Source organism: Mustela lutreola, chromosome 8 (genome assembly GCF_030435805.1).
Source record: "Mustela lutreola isolate mMusLut2 chromosome 8, mMusLut2.pri, whole genome shotgun sequence".
Classification (NCBI taxonomy): domain Eukaryota; kingdom Metazoa; phylum Chordata; class Mammalia; order Carnivora; family Mustelidae; genus Mustela; species Mustela lutreola.
In genome coordinates, this window is record NC_081297.1 from 100196369 (window position 1) to 100216700 (window position 20332).

Consider the following 20332-nt stretch of genomic DNA (forward strand, 5'->3'; position numbering starts at 1 on the left):
GGGTTAAGTAAATAGTATTGAAATGTTTTGTCAGTGGCAAAGACACTGTAAATGTGAAGCACCGATGCTAAAGCAGTTTCAGGATCTGCAAAGACTGCAGCTTCCAGAACCCAAGTTCATTAGAGAGTGGGAGGGCCTGCCACTTCCTTGGAGAAGAGACCAGATGATGAGTTAGTAAGTAATGCTTATACTTCTCCTCAGTGTCTTTGCTTGCTGGGGGATCACTGTCTAGTGGGTGTCACAGACTGGTGTTGATGCCAGTGAGTAGTGGTTTGCTGTGGGAGGTGGGATAGGGAGGAGACCGATTTTGCTTGTTCAGCATAAACGCGGGAGGGATTGGATGATCGCTAGTCCTACTATCTCACCGGTCGGCCAGCCTATATCTGGAGTGCTCTGTGGTTCAGTATAAGAGCCCCATTTCAAAAGGCTTGTAGACAAAGTGGACCCCATTCAGGAAAGAGCACCTGAGGGTTAGGCATCTCAAAACCATGTCACTTGAACAGATGATGGAAGAGAACTGAAAAGCTCACTTCAGGGGAAAGAGAAAAGGCGTGGAGCATGGGGCCTTGGTGGTCTACGTTAGCAGTTTGTAAATCTGGCTGTCCATGAGAATCACAAATTCCAAGCTCTCCCCTGCTCCAAATCCTAATTTAGCAAGATTAGGGTGGAGCCCAGAATCTTTTTTTTTTTTTTTTCCTTAAAGATTTCCCCTAGTTCTAATGCTTGATTACCATGAGTTTAGGTGGGCCTTAAGAAAGATTTGCCTTAGGGTGATGTCCATAGCCATGTAAGGGAGGGATAAAACACTACAGATAATAAACACTAAACAGAGGTAAAATTTCTCAGCCGTCTGAGTGTGAGATTGGTGAAAAAAACCATTACTAAAGATTAATTTGCTGTTTTAAATATGGCTTGGGAAAAAAATAATTAAATCAACTTTGGGAGTCTGATAGATTTCAGGTTTTAACCTAAAATTTCAGGTGCATTGATATTCCCCACAGTGTGTTCCAGTGAATATTTGTTTGATCAGAATACTACTCCTGCAAAAAAAAAAAATACTCCCGTGAAAGACCAGTTCCATGACATGCTAATATGTGTTCCATGAAAAAAAGAGGGTTCTGTGGACTATCAATACAAGCATCACTTGCTTTCTGAGAAACATGGAGTTAAATCGAATGGTTGCTTCATTGTAAAAATCAAGGAGTACGCAATTCACTAATGTTCATTGCAGAGCTCTGGAAGTAGAATGTTCTGTGTAGCATCTTCAGAAATGTCTGAGCTCAGAATCTTACTTTAGGAAAATTCTGTGCAACTGATGTTACTGATGACACACATTAAGAAATGCCACTCTGTCAAGCAGAGCAAAGTCTAGAAATCACGGAAGGGATGAGCAAGGCTAGGAAGTGCTGCAGAGACTCAGAAGAATAAGAACCTGCCACAGGGGTTGGCAATGGTGAGAAAACAATTTTGATAGAAGTAGTAGTGAAAGTAAGAGTGTGAAGATTTTAGGATATCCTCTCATGTTTTCATACTGCAAGCTGAATTGCAGATAAAGTAATATATTTGAGATTGAATACTTCCAGAAAACATAGTCATCGTAGTTACATCATTTAGTTAAGGTAGGAATGGTGAGGCTAACCCCTTATTACTGGAGGGAAAGCAAACTCAAGGGAAAATTTTATTTTATGTTTTTGATCAGTTGAAGACATATAAAGAGGGATATATTTAAGGTATTAGAGATAAGGGAAAGAGATTTAAAGACTAGGTAGAGTAAACTTGACGACAGAAGATTAGGGGTACCTTGGTGGCTCAGTCAGTTTTTTATTTTTTTAAAGATTACTTCTTTGAGAGAGAGAGTGTGTTCTCAAGTGGGGGAAGGGCATGTAGAGAGGCAGTGGGGGAGGGAGAAGCAGACCCCTATTAAGCAAGGAGCCTGATACAGGGCTTGATCCTCAGGACCCAGGATGACAGCCTGAGCTAAAGGCAGACACTTAACCCAATGAGACACCAGGCACCCTGGCTCAGTCAGTTAAGCATCTGACTCTTGATTTCAGCTCAGGTCATGATCTCAGAGTGTGAGGCAGAGGCCTCATGAGGGGCTCCAAGCTGGGCCTAAAGCCTGCTTAAGATTCTCTTCCTCTCCCTCTGTGCCAAAATTCCCCCTGCCCGGCCCAGGTACACTCACTCTCTCCCTCTAAAAAGAAAAAAAAGATTAATTTTTCTCCTTTTGGGATAGGTAAGAGAATTTTTTTTTAGATTAGTAACTGTCCATCTGGGAGATGAAGTTTTTTTTTTTTTAAGATTTTATTTACTTATTTGACAGGGAGAGAGCTCACAAGTAGGCAGAGAGGCAGGCAGAGAGAGAGAGGAGGAAGCAGGCTCCCCGCTGAGCAGAGAGCCTGATGTGGGGCTCAATCCCAGCACCCTGAGATCATGACCTGTGCTGAAGGCAGAGGCTTAACCCACTGAGCCACCCAGGCACCCATGGGAGATGAAGTTTTAATCTTCATTTGTTTTGGGTTACCTAGGTTGTCTTACTTATGTCTAAGTGTTAAAAGTATGCTTGCGGTAGAGTAGGAGTTCAGCTCGTGACCCCTCTTGTCACCATCACTGGTGTTCCTACGTCTGGACATCTTACTGCGTCACACCACCAACAAGTAGACAAAAGAAAGGAGCATCCGTTCAGCTCAATGCAGATAACTGTATTCGTGATATCATTTAATAATCCTGAATGGCTGGATATAAGCCATGAATCCTTCTGCTATTTATTTATGACCCCTGTTATCTTGCACTGTGCTTGGAACAAGCTGCACTTGTTCGTTTGTGCCTTGATTTTTTTCGGTGGTCATTCTAGTTGCAGTTTTTCTGCTCTGAGGAAGGTTGGCTTTATGCTGCTGAAGATTTGCACATTTCACTCCTGTGTACTCACTTACGTCTATAGTGTTAATGGCGGCTGCATGACTCACAGTCTGCATAAGCATAAATTAACTGCAGTAGCTCTGTGGTCCTCGCGGAGATTGCTCTGGAAGACCACCCAGAAGTGGAATTTACACAAACTGCACAGGCCCACTCAACTTCAGAAACTGAGCAGCACTGACCAAATTACACCTGCCTCTCCAGTGTGAACCAGCTACCCGTTTGTTTCTGATGGAGGTTCACGCTGTTGATCTTAAACTATAAAGGGCTTTATGGGCTGAATTACGGCTACTTTAAACAAGACTCCTTCCTTCAAATCAAGTGCTTTGCACATAGTGAGCACTCCATTAATGTTTCGGACTATGACTTAATGAAAGCTCACATCTTCTAGTCAACTTCTTTTCATGGCCTCCAGCTGGGAGGGAAGGCTTTTTGGTATTGAATGTTGGTCTTTCATATTATTTTTATTTGGGGGTGCAGTGGAGTGTAAACTTACTGACTTACATAAGACACCTCAGTTTCGTGATTAATCTTCTGAGGTGATTTGTTGGCACAGTCTGAGTAATTCATGGAATCTAAGGTTTTATTCTTTGATTCATGTGAGCAGAGACAATAGCTATAAAATCAATATTTATTAAAAAAAATATTTATTTATTTATTTGACAGAGAGAGAGAGAGAGAGATCACAAGTAGGCAGAGAGGCAGGCAGAGAGAGGGGAAGGGAAACAGGCCCCCTGCTGAGCAGAGAGCCTGATTCGGGGATCGATCGATCGCAGGACCCTGGGATCATGACCTGAACCGAAGGCAGAGGCTTAACCCACTGAGGCACCCAGGTGCCCCTGAAATCAATATTTTTAGTAAATTCACCAAGAAAGGGGCAGGTGTATGATTTTTTTGTCTGGGGACTGGGTCTTTTCTGACAGATTTTTTACTTGGTTGGTGCTTAGTTCAGTGCGTCCCACAAAGACAACTTTTTTAATGTGATGTGTGACAACTTGTGAATGTGGAAGTTTATATGAAGCAATGGGAAATAACTTTAACTTCCTTGTTGGGGCAAAGAGTTACTTTGGAAACTACTGTTATAAACAAATTGAAATAATTAGGAATGTGAGATGCTTTGTTATTTTAGATTGAAGTTTTCTTTGCTTTAAAGGAATGCCATCCGGGTCAGTGGTTTGTAGGATCATCTGGATCAGATGGAGAACTTAGAAGTAGAGATTTCCAAACTCTTTAATCTGTGCTTTTTGAAAGCTTGGTGTAGTTCAGATAATCATACATCTTTCAGAATCATTGATTTGGGTCCAGGCAACCAATGATTTAGTACTTATTTTTATTGCACAGTTAGGTTAAGAAACATTTTATACCATCTCTTCCAAGGCAGTTATATACTTTTCTATTAGAAAATAGGCTTTCAGGGACTGCCTGGGTGGCTCAGTGGGTTAAGCCTCTGCCTTTAGCTCAGGTCATGATCTCAGGGTCCTGGGATCAAGTCCCATATCGGGCTCTCTGCTAGGCAGGGAGCCTGCTTCCTCCTCTCCCTCTCTCTCTCTACTTGTGATCTCTCTGTGTCAAATAAATAAAATCTTAAACAAAAAAAAGAAAGAAGGAAAGAAAGAAAGTAGGCTTTCAGTATCTTTATGATTAAAAAAGTTACAGTAATCTGAGATCCTGTGAGGAACCTACAGCTTGAAGCTTTATTGATCCTACCAAGTCACAAGAATAAATCAGGAATTTATTCTTTATTTTTTCAACAAATAGAGGTAGCAACTGATTCAGAAACAACCTAGTCTTCTCTTGTTTCCCTCAAATACTAATAATCATTATCTACCTAGTTACTTGAGCAAAAATTCCAAGGTTGTCCTTGATTATTCTCTTTCCCTCACACTTCATATCTAACCTACCAATACATTTTGCACTGGGCACTTTCAAAATATATTCTGAATCTGAGTTCTCATTATATTCCCTGCTTCACCATTATCTTCATCATCTTTCACCTGAACTACTGTGATGATCTTTCTGCTTTGGCTTTTTTTTTCTCTTAATAGATTTAATTTTTTGAAAAGTTTTAGATTTGCAGAAAAATTGGAGATTGTGCAGACAGATCTCATATACTCTCTTACATTTCTATAGTATATTTGTTACAGTTTATGAAATAATATTGATATATTTTTATTATGTAAAGTCCATACTTTATTCAGATTTCCTCAGGGTTTCTTTTTTTTTTTTTTTTTTTCAAAGATTTATTTATTTATGTGTGAGAGGGAGAAAGCAGATGCAAGTGAGTGAGGGTGGGTGGGAAGCAGAGATCATCTCAAGCAGACTGCCCACTGAGCACGTAGTCCCCACATGGGGCTAATTTCATGACCCTGAGATCATGACCTGAGCTGAAATCAAGAGTCAGATGCTTAACTGACTGAGCTGCCCAGGTGTCCCCAGAGTTCCTGAGTTTTTACCTAATGTCCTTTGTCTGTTCCAGGATCTTATCCAGGGTACTGCATTATACTTAGTCATCATGTCTCCTCAGTTTCTCTTGACTCTGACAGTTTCTTAAGACTTTCCTTATTTTTGATGACCTGAAAGTTTTGAGGAATATTGGCCAGGTATTTTGTATGAAGCCCCTCTATTGAGATTTGTCTGATGTTTTTCTTACGGTTAGACAGAAGTTACAGGTTTTGGGGTAGAAGATTATAGAGATAAAGTGCCATTTTAATCACATCACATCAAGGATACATACTATCAACATGTGACATCACTCTTAATATTCTTAATATTGACCTTGGTCACCTGGCTGAGGTAGTATTTACTTGGTGTCTCCACTGCAAAGTTACTCTGTTTTCCCCTTTCCATACTGTGCTCTTTGGAGCGAATGAATGGCCTGCGCTTAAGGACTGGTGAGATAGGTTCTTTATCTTGGGGGCAGAGTAGCTATATAAATTATTTGGAATTCTGCAAAGGGAAATGCATGCCTTTTCTCTCATTTATTTAATGAATCATTTACTTATATAGATATGGACTCATGGATATTTAGTTTATTCCTTGGGTTATAATCCAATACTATGCTATATATTTTGTTGTTCATATGTTCCAGCTTTAGCTGTTTGGGAACTTTTTCAGTTGGCTCCTGTATCCCTTTGAGATACCTCCTTCAATGTGGGGTTTTTGTCTTTGAGCCCTTCTTTGTTTTCTAGCACCACTTGATAATTTAGGTTTATCTTGTGTATTTCCTGCCCCAGTTCTAGAATCTGCCATTTCTCCAAGAAGCCCTGGATCCTTTTATTAGAGAATGGTATTAAAAACCAAGATCCGGGGACACCTAGGTGGCTCAGTTGGTTAAACATCCGACTTTTGAGTTTGGCTCAGGTCATGATCTCAGGGTCCTGGGATTAAACTCTGCATCAAGCTCCCTGCTCAGCACAGAGTCTGCTTGTCCCTCAACCTCTGCTCCTAACCATCCATCCCACCCTCCCCACCCCCCACCCCTGCCTCAAAGAAATAAATAAACAAAATCTTAACAAACCAAGAAAACCAAGATGTGGGTACCAGGTAGACTCTCTTTTTTTGTTGTTGTTCTTTGTAGTTCATTTTTCACATAGGAGAGTGAAATTTTAAATGATTTAAATCAGATTATAATTTGAAAAACTGATGATACATCTTTAAAAATCACAACTCCTTATAATGGCTTTTAAAGTTGAGATCTGGGGGCGCCTGGGTAGCTCAGTCAGTTAAGAGTCTGACACTTGGTTTCAGCTCAGGTTATGATCTCAGGGATGTGAGATTGAGTGGGGGGGGGGGGCTCTGGCTCATCGGGGAGTCTGCCTGAGATTCTCTCTCTCCTTCTGTCCCTCCCCTCCACTCTCAAATGAATAAATCTTGGGGGAAAAAAACTGTATAGAGTAGCAGATGTATCATCTTTGCAAATGAAAAACACAACTGATTTTTTCAGATCTAAATGACTGTTTTAGTGCTTTGAAGAAACAGGAGTACACACACTTAACACTGACAATTAGATTTTTTTCTCCATGGTCTCTTTATTCTTAATTTATGCTTTTCTCTTCTTAATTTTGTGTTGCTTCTTCTGTTTGTGTATAGTGATATTTAGGAAATGAAGGGCTTTGGATAAACATATTCTCTAAACAACTAAAACGTGTATCTTTTTTCTTTTTTAAAGATTTTATTTATTTGTCAGAGAGAGAGAGGGAGAGAGAGCGAGCACAGGCAGACAGAATGGCAGGCAGAGGCAGAGGGAGAAGCAGGCTCCCTGCCAAGCAAGGAGCCCGATGTGGGACTTGATCCCAGGACACTGGGATCATGACCTGAGCTGAAGGCAGCTGCTTAACCAACTGAGCCACCCAGGTGTCCCTAAAACGTGTATCTTAACCCTAAAATTATTAACTAATGATTTAAAAAATAAAATCCTGTCTAAATAATATACTTCTGTGTCTTACTATATAGCATAATTAAATGATTGATTTCATGACTTATAGCTATCATTAATATCAAATATTATATTTAACAGTTATTAAATTGTGTTATAAAACAATTGGGCAGTGATGCCTTAATGAGGTAGTTAGGGTTCTGTAAAGTATGGAGGATGATATTCTCTTATCTTTCTATCTCCCATTGACATCCTCAGAGGATTTTGAAGTGTGTAGAATCTTTGCCTCTACAGTCACCAACTCTGGATTTCCCTTGTTTGAATTTCTTTTGTTGTCTCTCTAAAATTTTAGGATCTTCTATTTATTGTGTCTAGCACTAACCTGCTAGCCACAACTTCTATTGTTCTCCTTCTGATTACAACCTAGAGTAGAAAAGAAAATTTCCAGGGAAAATAAGAAAACAAATATTATGTGTAAAACTGATGTAGGGCAATAAATTTTACCACCTCCCAAGTCTGCCTCATCCCCCAGAGAGCACATGCCAAGTATGTACACAACACCGGTGTTAAAGGACCAGGCAAAACCATTGGAAACATTCTCCCACAGCGGTATGACGAGACAAAGAGCCCATTGATCCAAGTCTCATGTGTGCCTACTGGTGGTCTCTGGTAATTTGCAGGAGCAGCTGTCCCGTGGTCAAAATGCAGGTAAAGCACTTTGGCCAAATCTGGTTAAAAATAGTGAGGGAGAATAGAGAAATCCAAATTATATTGTACCGAAAATGGGTGCAAGTATATAAGAGCTGTAGACATTTTTATTTCCAGCTAATTTCTGGGTTTTTGGCTTTTATTGGAGGTTTGAGTTTGCTAAAAATCTGGCTGAAGAAGAAACAAAGTTCAGTGGTTTAAACACGAGGGCTTCCATAACAAAAGGCCACGGACCAGGAGGCTTGAACACCAGAGCTTTACTGTGTCTCAGCTCTGGAGCCTAGAAGTCCCAGACCAAGATGTCAGTAGGGTTGCTTCCTTCTGAGCTCTCTCTTCTTAGCTTGTGGGTGACTGTCTTCTCCCTGTACCCTCAGAGGGTCTTCCTTCCCGGTCCGTCTGTGTCCTGATTTCCTTTTCTCATAAGGACACCAGTCACGTTGGATTAGGGTCCACTTGAATGACTTCATGTTAACATAATAACCTCTTTAAAAACCCTATTTTCAAACACAGTCACAGTACTAGGGGTTAGAACTTCAACATAAGAATTTGGGGAGGACGCATTTCAGCTCTTAACAGGACGTTGTCCTCTATCCCCTTTAACACTGTTTCTTTAGTGCTTTGGGTTTATTTTCAATGGCTAAAGTATCTTTAGAGGTTTTGTTCTCCCTCGAGATATAAATATACACAAGAAGCAAATTATTTTAAAGGAAGCACATGATTAAGTGCTGTAGATTATACAGATAGGACATGATACTGGAACTTAAAGAGGGTAGTTATCAATATGGCCTAGGGAACAGCTGTGGAACTTGGGAGCCAAAAATGGCCTTAAGAATTAGCTGTTTTTTCAGTCTTACTCATCTGTATGCAAATTTTTATCCCCTCACACTCACTTTTTCTCTCTTCTTTCCTTTCCTGTTCTCCTTTTCTTTATTTTGGGGAACTACAGAAAAATTTAGACAGCTTACCTCTCCATGGAATAGTTTGTGTGGAGAAGCACTGATTTATTTCAAATGCTTCATTTTTCTAATGAGGAAAATGGGGTTCACAAGTTAAATGACTTGTCCTGGTTTCTGAACTTGATTCCAGGTCTCTTGATTCTTAATGCTATATGCTGTTGACTGCATTGTGCAACTATTTTATATATATATATATTTTAAAGATTTTACTTATTTATTTTGGGGGGGTAGGATTAGGACAGAGGGGGAGGGAGAAGCAGGCTCCCTGATGAGCATGGAGCCTGATCTGAGTGGGGGGAACAAGATGGGAGAGCTCCATCCCAGGACCCTGGGATCATGACCTGAGCCGAAGGCAGGTACTTCACCAACTGAGCCAGCCAGGCACCCCAAATTATACAGCTATTTTAGAGAATGTTTCACTTGTGTTTTAAGGACAAATAAGATTTCTTCTCTATGTTGTATAAACAGATCATTTATATTATTTTGCATTGGCCTTCTCTCTTAAATATTTCCAGTTTCTTTGGTTATTTTTACTGCTATTCTCTCTTATGTTTTGCTACATCATTTTGGCACTCCTATTAAAATTGTATCCCAACTAAGATCACAAGCAGAGTAATACATTCTGTTTATATGTATGTATTATATGTGGCCAAAATATTGCTAGATGTACTTGTAGCTGTAGGTCAATTTTAGTTAGGTTTCTATCTAAGCAAAGATACTATCTTTATTCAACTTATAATGCATGCCAGAGCCTGACCTGGGAAGTTCATAGTAGGACACACATAAACTGTAAAAGGCAAATAAAGTCCTTCCATTCCATAAAGAGTGCCGCTGAGACTTAGAGCAGTAATTATCTTCTCCAAAGTCACCTAGGGTAGCATGGGGTAGACCTGAGCCGGGCTCTGGTCTGTCTCAGTCAGCTGGCTTTTCCATGATTACCACCTTAATTTTTTTTTAAGATTTTATTTATTTATTTGACAGAGAGAGAGAGAGAGATCATAAGTAGGCAGAGAGGCAGGCAGAGAGAGAGGGGGAAGCAAGCTCCCAGCCGAGCAGGGAGCCCAATGTAGGCTCGATCCCAGGACCCTGGGACCATGACCTGAGCCAAAGGCAGAGGCTTAACCCATTGAGCCACCCAGGCGCCCCTACAGCCTCAATATTAAACGCCGCATAGACTCTACATTTCTGCTGCATAAAGTCTTGGACCAACATCTCAGGGTGGCAGTGATCCCAGTGACAGGACCATGGCCTGGTTACGAGGAAAACACAAAAAACCACACAATACCAGCAGAAGTAGAGTGTGCCCGTGGGGGAGCGGGAGCTTACATGGCATGGTACTTGGGTGCCATACGGTGTCCAGGGGAAGAGTCTGTCAATAAAGGAAAAGGTGCTTGGGGTGCCTTGCAGTCCCTGAACCTCATTTTCTCATTAACAGGCTCCTGTGGGGCCTCTTCAAGTAGGGCGCCTCAAGTTTGCTCTTTGGCTGACTGTTTTGATTTCTAAGTTTATGGGTTGTTTGATTCATTTTTGTCAGTTTTAAAAAAAATTGAGCATGCCATTAATGGACACTTTTTATTTGTACATTTTTTCTCAGTTTTTGTTATGGTAACTAATGTGTCTTTCAACATTTAAATTTATTTTTTCCTGTGTATTTTCCTGTCTTTTGCCTTTGTAGCATCTTTATCATCAAAATAAAACATAGAGGCCTAAATTTTAAATGCAATAAGTAGGTATCTCATAACCTAGTTCTACTTTGGTTACAATATTAGAATATTCTGGGTTGAAAGTACCAGAAATACCCCAGTAAATGTGGTTTAACAGGGACAGACTTGACTACCTCCACAGAAACTCTAAAGAAAGACTCTTCTGGAACTGGAACACTATCAGAGTTCTGTGTTGGCATTTCTGTAATTCTCCTGGCCTTCTCTTCAATGTTACAAGATTACCGTAGCGGTTCTAAGTGTCACAGCCTTAAATAATAACCTCAAATGCAGGAATCAGGGAGAGGGAGAAAGTAGGAAAAGGGCCTTCTCCCTAAATCACCTCTGTCCTTTTCATGGAGAAAAACCTTTCCAAGAAGTGTCCCAGCAGACCTCCCGGTACCTCTCGCTGGTTGGAATGGGGTTACCTGCCTATCTGGGAACCAGCCATTCCTGTTGGGGGACTGAAGGGGAACACATCTTGAGTACCCTTCCAAAACTGGGATTCTGTCTTCAGGGAAGAAGACTGGCTGTTAGATAGGCAACAACCAGTGTCTGCCACAGTTGTTGAACACTTTTAGTATGGTCAAATAACATGAACCGGTGTAGGATTTCAAATCTGATGGAGCACAAAGAAGGAACAACTGGTGCTATTTGGGTATAAACTCAAGGGATTTAACATCGTCTGGCCACTCCTTTTCAAAGAAGCAATGATGAAAACTAATCTGTGGGGAGAGTTTAGAAGTTAGACAAAGCGTTAGGATACTAGAATGAGGTCGGGGGAGGGAGTGTTCCAAGCAGAGGAAGCATATTCTATTTATGTAGCCGGAAGAAGGGGCATAGATACTCATCGCTATTATTAAAAGAAATTCTAAAGCTTATAAGTAGGTTCCTGAAATAATGGAATTTCTGAAATTTTTCTATCTTTTAAGGGGACAACAGAACAGGTTATTTGACCTGGACTGTTCTAGAAAATTCTGGGTATAGAGAAGTTGTCATATATAATGGTGACCTTATAGGCAAAATCCATCTGTTACTCCTTCTTCTTCCTTCTAATAACTTCTGCAACTAGAATCTTAGATTGACATCAATTTAAAACACTAAGAATAGCACCCTCACCTTTCCACACATTACCTAAAACCTTTTGGCACAATGAGTTCCTCATGTAGCTCATACTTAACGTGGTTCTCATTAAAAATTTTTTAATTCATTTGGACATTAAGCAAAAGCCGTTTCTCTGACACTTTGTGGGTTCCTCATAAGAGACAATACAATTTTAAAAAATGATAAAATAAAAACATTTGACTTCAATACACAGAACTTTCCTGGACTCTGGGTTATTTCCTATAAATAGAGGACAGTAGTTTTATAAATTTGTGCAAAACTGTAGAACTCTACTGAAAGACTAAAGCCACCCTCTTTTAAAAATAAAAAAGACTAAAGCCACCTTTTTTAAAAAATACAGTTTCGTTATCTAAAGAATGCATTCATTGTATATTTAAATTATTGAAAAAAGTAGTAATGATACTTAAATTTTCCTAGCAACTACAAATTTATAAAAACTATTCCGGTTGAAAAATTTGGGAATTTAGGTTTAAGCCTTCTTTAGTGTGGTAATATTGCTACAAGGGCCCCAAAATAATAGTGGCTTAAACCTGGTAACAGGATTGGTGTGGCGCTACCAGTGTGTATGTACCTTCAGTACAAGGGCTGGTAAAAGGCTGATACTCTGATACTAGCTTCTCTCTCGTGGTGTAAGGCTGCTTCAGCTCCTGAAATCACATCTACATTCCAGCCCATGGGAAGAAGAAAGGGATGCAGCTCTGTGGAAGGGCACGACTCAGATGCCATACACATCACTTCTGCCTGCATCCTTTCGGCAAGAACTTAGTCACATGGTTACAACTAGCTACAAGAGGAGATAAGTTGTCTTACTTAGGCAGATTATGTGCCCATCGAAAACTCAGAGCATCTGTTTCTAAAATAAAGAAGTGGAGAAAAGACACGGAAGACCATAGCAGTGTGTGCTATATTCTCCAACTTTTGGCGATTGCCAAAGCAGCTAGTTGTGTAGCATTAAGCTTAGATGTGAGTATGAAATCAAGGGGTTAAATGGGTGTCTGTGTGGACATAATTCTATTTATGTATCTTATATTCCACATAACTTTAGTTCATGCATTTTTATATTCCTGCTATCTAGCTTAATATACTACTGAAAATAAGCACATCACACATGGTGTGGAATGAATGAAGGACCATCCCTTTTTGCCTTTCTAGTATAATCTGTATTATGTGTGAATTGTTTTTCACCCTTGCCATTTGTCTGATCCTGTCTATACTTTACTTACTTATTAAAAGAGGATTTAGAAGTAGAGATGATCATAGTCCATAGCACAGTAGAGACCTACTTTTTGTCTTGTGTGTGTAAAATCTGAGAAATCTGAATTAACTTCTACCACAGGACCAACTTTCCTTAATCCCCAAAGAGATAGTATTAACTCTACTATTAAGTCTTCTTTAATAATAGAGTAGTTGTGTGTTTTTTGAAGGTTCAGTACTGTGTCTGAGAATTCTAAAAACATTCTTGGTTTTCAACTGATACTGGACATCATTAACTCATTTGTGAAGGTGTTTTCTCTGCACTCTATACATACATTTTACATATTGACCGGCTACCTCTAGAGACGATAAGATGGTCCGAGGAATAAGAGTTTTTTGACACAATATTTCACATCTCAAAGAAGGTATTTTATTGAATGTTTGGCCACCGTACCTATTTATAGCCTTCTGTTAGCGCATAGATCCATTTGTTCGTGTGTTAATTCCTACTACACATTTTTTAATAACTCTTCAATGCCACATGCCGCAGTGAGTGCTGTGTATATGAAGAAGGACTAGACCCAGCCTTCATTTCTCTGAAACACAGTGTAGGGGTCTCTGTACCAGACCCCACACCATGCAGTAATTGAGGGGCAAGCATGGAGCTCTGGGAGGCAAGGGGCCAGGTAGGGTGCTGATGGAATTGAGGTGGGTCTTCACAGTTGCCTAAGAGCTTGTCACTAAGGAGCTGGGGGGAGGGCACCGGCGGCCGAAGGCACTGGATGCGGGCTGATAATATGGCAGCAGTTGCATTTGGTGAGAGTGAAGGACACAATGTGGGTTACAGCTGGGGTGGGAGACCTGGGATCAGGGCCCCTCAGACACACTGCAGAGGAGTGTGAACTTGGTATCCCTCAGTCAGTGTCTTTGAAACTTTTTTGTCTGTGACCCATAGGAAGACGTACCTTTTTACATAATGATTTATTACCAAGCCTGGTCCTACCACTTGCATGGCCTGAGCCAGAAGACAAATGGGGACCCAAGATAGCTAATTATTTAAGAGGTTATAAATCAAGGCAATAAGCTATTACAAAAGAATATACCAACCTACTTTGACAGATGTACCTTATAACAAGAACAGTGAAATACCAAATAACTGAGAATAGTACAAATTTAAAGTTAATTTAGACTTCCACCAAAAGACTGTCGTTCAGCCTGGGGAAATGCAGGCGTGACAGCAACCAGGCCAAGTGGAGGAGAGAAGTCTCCCTCAGCCTTCTCTTCCAGTGGCTGTGGATCTGTCAGAGAACACCTCCTTTGTTTTCTCCTTTGTGGGACAGAGCAGCTCTCCCATCTGTCCTGTCCCTGCCCCTTCCCTATCCCTAGCAGCCGGGCACCTGAGTTCCAAGGCCATGTAGACCGTGCCAGTCTGGTCTGAGGGACAGTCTCTGGCCCCTTGGTGCTCCAGCTTCCCACTCTCATGGAAGAGTTTGAATTAAGAATTCTCTGACCAGAAATTTGGAAAGGAGAGAAAGCATTCTCCCCTGTCCTCTTTGTTCACCCTTCCCTCTGCCCTCAGGTCCAGGCTCCCTTCTTCCAGCTTCTGGCCACCCCTCGAGCTGGAGGCACACACACACTGGAAACACAACCTGCCTGGAAGGGCCTACCCAGGCTGAGGAAGCCAGCTAAGGGCCATTTGGTTGGACAATGCTGGGGTCCCTGGTACTTGGAGCTTCAGAGAAGGGAGCTTCAAGAAGGGACTCCTTGCCTGGTGGACGGGAGCACACAGTCAGAGGAAGGCCTGAGCAGAGGTTTTTTGCTGACTTGTCAGGATGGTCCTGCATAGACCACCCATGTGCGATCATGCACATTCACAAATGCACATACATGTCCCTCAAGTTGCCCAGAATTGCACATACTCTTAATACTCTTATTATGTGAAGTGCGTTTGTCTTCTTTTCTATTCTAATTCAGTTTTTAAAAAAAAAATACTACTTGTAATCCACTAAATGAATTTTATAATACACCAATGGGTCCATTTGTGACCCACGTTTGGAAAGCTCTGCACTCGTTTTGGGGGGTGGTAGTAATGTGATCAGATGAGTGTTTTGGAAACTTCTGGCAGCTGATGGGATAATAGACTGGAAGAGAGGGCATGATCCTAGTTATGAGATTCGGAGCCAATGATAGGCCCAAAGATGGTAAAGGTGAGAACAGAGAAGAGGGAAAGGTAGTAGGATCAACAGGTCTTGGTGACCAGTATGGTTTTGGGGATGCAGAAGATAACTGGATCAATGCCATGATATCCAGTTTCAGTGCTATATTGCAGGGAATTATATTTGAGGGAAAAGAAATTGAATTGAGCTTAGTACCTACACCATTTGAGATCCCGGGACAACCTACAGGCAGCGTCACTTGTTAGTTGGAGAGAGGTTTAGTAAAGTCGGGACTGTAACAGGGCCTTTGGGTTTAGCAATAGGAAGCCACTGATCAACTTTAGCAAGGACACATGGCAGTGGCTCAAAGAGTGAATCTATTGGGAGGTCAGGAAAGGAAGACTTACGGCAGAGGATGTAGTTTCTCCCTTCCATACACTTGATTGCAAGCGCAGGAAAGTAGGGCACCGACTTGAAAGAGGGCCTTTATTTCATTCCCGAGCACTTCTCTGAAGAAGGGAGGAGAAACCTATAGAAACCCGAGATCGAAGAGACAGCAGAGAAGAGGAGTCACTCACACAGGCTGGATGAGAGTGCCTTTTAGCACAGAAGTGGAGGGATGCTTAGACAGAAGGAAGAACCCCCTGCAATGCAGGTGAGAAGGCTGTGTGTGGAGGCAGTCGTGCCCCTCAGCAGACAGTTGCTTTGTTCGAGCACCAGGCCACTGTGTACATGCTGTGACCGGGGCGGGGGGGGGGGGGAGCCAGGAGGACGTGGCTCCTTTAGATTGGACTCAGGGATGCTGGAAACAAGGAAGAGGACCCAGGGCAGGGCTTTCCATAGCAGGAGAGAAAACAAAAACCAAAAATGGTCTACAGCTGACATGGTGGTCAGGGATGGGTCAGAGAAGGATTGAGAGGAGGACTGTGACTGGCCAGGGCGTGGGGGAAATGCGCACCTGGCTTATCTCGCTGGTTATTGATAACCACGGCGGTCATAATACCTTCTTTTTTTTTTTTTTTTTTTTTTTTATAGTTATTGACTTAGTTTAAGTATCAGGTGAAGCTTTACTTGAGAATACTTGAGGAAAAATGGCTTTTTATGACAAAGGAAGCTGCTTCTCGCTTCTCCTTTCTCCTTCTCCCCTTTGATGACTTCTCTTGAAACTCATTTAGGTAAAGAAAGCCACTGCTTCCAAAAGTGCTTTGGTACCCTGGCATAATTTCAAAGAATTCTCCTTTCCCACTTAGTTAACTACATTTCCCCAGGAAAAAAAAAAAATCTTCTCTGTCAATGTAACATCCCTTAACAGGACTCCTGCTGGTGGGTTCTTGTATCTTGCTGTGGCAGCTGTGAACATATATACTATTGATTGTTAATGTGTGATATAAATCCGACTGGAGCATGGCCACTAATTGGTTTGAGAGCTAGATATAGACAATGCTGTCTTATAGTAGCCTGTGTAGATAGGCCTAGTCATAGGGTTAATTCTGCTTGACAGCACATCAGCAGCATCTTGGGAGTAATTACCCAACAGAAGTTTTCCCACAGCCGAACTGAGAGCTTCAAAGGCTTCTGAATTTACAACCAGTATTAACCTATATCTGAAACATAATGTTCCCACAAGAGCTCGGATTTTTTTTTTTTTTCCTCCTTCTTATTAAATGTATGGAGTGACTAGGTTCATTTACTGGGCGAAGAACTTAGTGAAAAATTAACTTGGTGTTGAATAATTGAAAATCTTTAATAATAAGAAAGAGGATAAATTTCAATTTGAGTTTTTTATTGCTTTATTATATTATGGAAACAAGTTAATCTGCCTTTTTTTTGGATCTATAATTTATCCTCCTCTCAAAACAAGTTAAAAAGTTAACTATCTTTTTCATACTGTGCTGTCTCCACAGGTAATGTGCATGTTTAGGGGACTTAGGATAATGTATACATCTAAAATAGTTAAAATAGATGAGGTATTTACATTTTAAAAGCGATTTTCCTTGTCAGCCAATGTACTGAAATCTCTAACTATTGGTTCCCCTCTCGCAAAGTAACAGTTGCTCTTTAATAAGCAATTTTTTTATTGTAAAAAATTTCTTTCTCTTTACAGGTCAGAAAGCAAGTTCGACTCCGGTTCAGGTATGTTTACATTAGTAATGTTATTCTGAGTGTATTTTATTTACATTATTCTCTGAGGAGTAACTCATCAGACCAAGAGCCTTTTTGATTTTAAACAGACTGGGCAGCCTCTTCTCAAAACATGAACCCCACCCAAGGCTATCGGCTGCTTGGAATCCTAACTGGAGATGTTCACTTTGGGATTCTTGATAGTTCTGCAATAAGGCTTCAATGCCCTATATCTGCCAAGTTTCATTTTAAAAGCAGAAGTAAGAGTTGTACATACTTATTGCTCAAAATAGAATATTATTCTCTAAGTAGCTAAGGCGTCCTGAATGATTTGAAGATTATGTGCAAGTGACTTGTCATCAAATGTGGGTAATAAATACATTTAATCCAGCAAACTATAGTTTATGTGCTGCTGAAGCAAGCACTAATCTAGAAAACTAAAAAGAGTTTAAGCCAATAGAAATAGAAATTTGCCTACGATTTGTTAGTTTTTTTTAAAGAATTGTTTTGTTGTGGCGGGAATGGAAAACTAAGGTCACCTGAAGCCATTATTTTGCATCTATCAAGAAAAAATTTATATTTTCAGAAACAATGGCATATCAACCTCCTTAGATGTTCTTTTCATTAAGCCTGAATATAGCTATATAATCCTTAGGTTGGACTGTGTCTTTATGTCATTTGCTGAGATGTATGTGCTTCAGGTTGTCAAATGGTGTTTATAATTAAAAACACAAAAATTGTCTCATATTCATACAAAGAAATTATACCATTTAGTGAATTGTTCATAGATAAATAAACATTGATTTTCAGTTCCAGGAGAAAATAATTTGCAAAGAAACATAATTTACTGAATTTGAAAGTAACATTCTTACTCTGTTTTAAGTTTAAATAAAAGTTTTTGTTCATTATGTTCGCAAAGGACCTGAGGACCATATACATTCTTTTTGGTCATGACATTAAGGTGCTAACATGCTTTTCTCCTTTAAAAGCTTCATCTTTCTTTTATTGTACACCTTTATGAATGTCTCCACCTTGGTGAGACTCTTTAAATATGAGGTCTGTACATTTGAGTTAACAATTTCACCTCATTTGAGAACCACGGTTCCAGAAATCTGTCCATTCTGTGTGTTTGGGCTTCTGAATCACATCTGACAGTAAGAGCGTAAGATAAACATTTCTGGTTTACAATAGAGACTAAATGGAGACTAAAGGTATGGTGACATTGTATCAATGATTTGACCTTTTACTGATTCATAAGAGGCGACTCAAAATAGGGTGGGAAGTCTTTGTCATTTCATAAATATTAAAATCTCTAAGTATAATAAAAAATAAATGGAGAAAATTGATGGCATATGAATTTTTTACATAAAAGTTGGATCTTTTTATATCTTTACCAGTATTACTAAATATTTATTAAGATCCTACTTCATTATGATCTGATTTAATTCCCTAAACATGAGGTCAGAAACTGGTTTTAGGGTAAAGGATCTGGTACATAGCTCTTAAAAATGAAAAAGTCCAACAAGTTCATTTTGAAAGTAAAACCTGGAAATAGTGTACAGAATTGAAATATTAGGCAGTGATTGTCAAAGTCAGAAAATTTATGTTGAATTTGCAAATCCAAATGAAAGCATGCTGCTAAATTCCTGTAGTGATAGTTATAACATCTGTACAGACACATGTCTTTCACTCTGGTGACCAAACATTTTTTTGTTCATGATTCTTATTTTCTCCAAGTCCTAATTTAAAAAAAAAAAAAAAGTTTATGATGGACAACATCTGCATGTCTTTGAAAACTACGAAGTTCTGTACTCTGAAAAATCTTATGGGGAATACTGATTAAAAGTTTATTTATTCTTTTAATTTCAAATTTAAATATGTTGTGGAAAGAATTCAGATGGTTTCAAATTAAGAAACAGGTAATTATGTTTTCTTATAAGCTCTTTTAGCTTAGTATCAGATGAGGGAATCATGACAAAGGAAGCTAGAACTGTGTTCTTTGGCATGCTATATCATGCAAATTTGGTTAGAAATAAGATGGCATATTGGAACAATTAAATGTATGACTTTAATACGTTCAGATTTTCTATTGTTCATCAAACACAGAAAGTAAACTAGCTCTGCTTAATGTTGTATACAGCTATAACAGTGTTCCTGACAAAGTAAGATTTTTAAATGAGGGAAGATGTCAATCTTGCAAAAGAAAAAAAACTCAAAAAATAAATAGTATGGTTAATGACTGGCCATAAAGGAAAAGATTTCAAAGTAACATTTTATATATATATATATATATCCCCTCCCAAATAAGGAACCCAGCTTATGCAGAACTTACTGCACATTTACAATTTGTGTAAATGAGTTTCTGACTGTGGAGTGAGCTTCAGGAGGAAGGAAGGAAAGTTTTCATGGTCAGCACATGGTGAAAAATGTCAGTTGTTGAATACATACCCAAGTAATCAACCTAGAGAGTGATTTCGGTTTTTTCTCAAAACTGTATCAACTTTTTTCTATAAAAGCAAACCCACAAACAGCTTGTGTTTTTTTTTTAAAAGCTTCAAAAAAACTTATAATGAAATATTTCAACTATATATAAAAATAGAGTGTGGTGTAATGAATATCCACATATCCATCATCTAGATTTTACAGTTGTTAATAATTTGCCATACTGATTTCACTTTTCTTTTTTTGCTTGAACTATTTTAAAGTAAAATACATACATTTCATGTCACTTTAAAAGCCTGAAGATTATAGATTACCTTGACTTAATGAAAGAAATCAACTATTTTTTTGAGGTTTTCATTTATCTCAGAAATTCGAGTCACATACAGATTCTTATGGAAAGGGTCGTGGCATTACCATGTCCACATTTAGTTAAAGGGACATCAAAAGTTCTATTTGTGGTGGAGGTTAACAAAACCTTCAACCAGAAGGTAGTGGCACTGAATTAATTCTGATCCAAGAACCCCAAGAATGTTCTGTCCTCAAAGTTAATTTGATTAACACTGTAGCTGTGTCCTCTGTGTCCTCAGGTATATACTGATTAAACTCTGTTTCTTTTGATTTGTTACTCAATCACCTCAA

The 20332-nt window shown here is 39.6% G+C and overlaps 1 protein-coding gene across 4 annotated transcripts in view; it reads left to right on the forward strand.

Moving 5' to 3' along the window:
- MSRB3 (methionine sulfoxide reductase B3) overlaps positions 1-20332 on the forward strand; it is a 169227-nt gene that overhangs the window by 63039 nt on the left and 85856 nt on the right. For 3 of the 4 annotated variants that reach the window (XM_059186238.1, XM_059186239.1, XM_059186241.1), the window contains one exon: positions 17235-17263. In XM_059186238.1, the coding sequence (XP_059042221.1) occupies positions 17235-17263 (29 nt within the window). Of the gene's footprint in view, positions 1-17234; positions 17264-17361; positions 18093-20332 lie in introns of those variants that run through there. The other variant, XM_059186240.1, reaches the window with a different exon arrangement.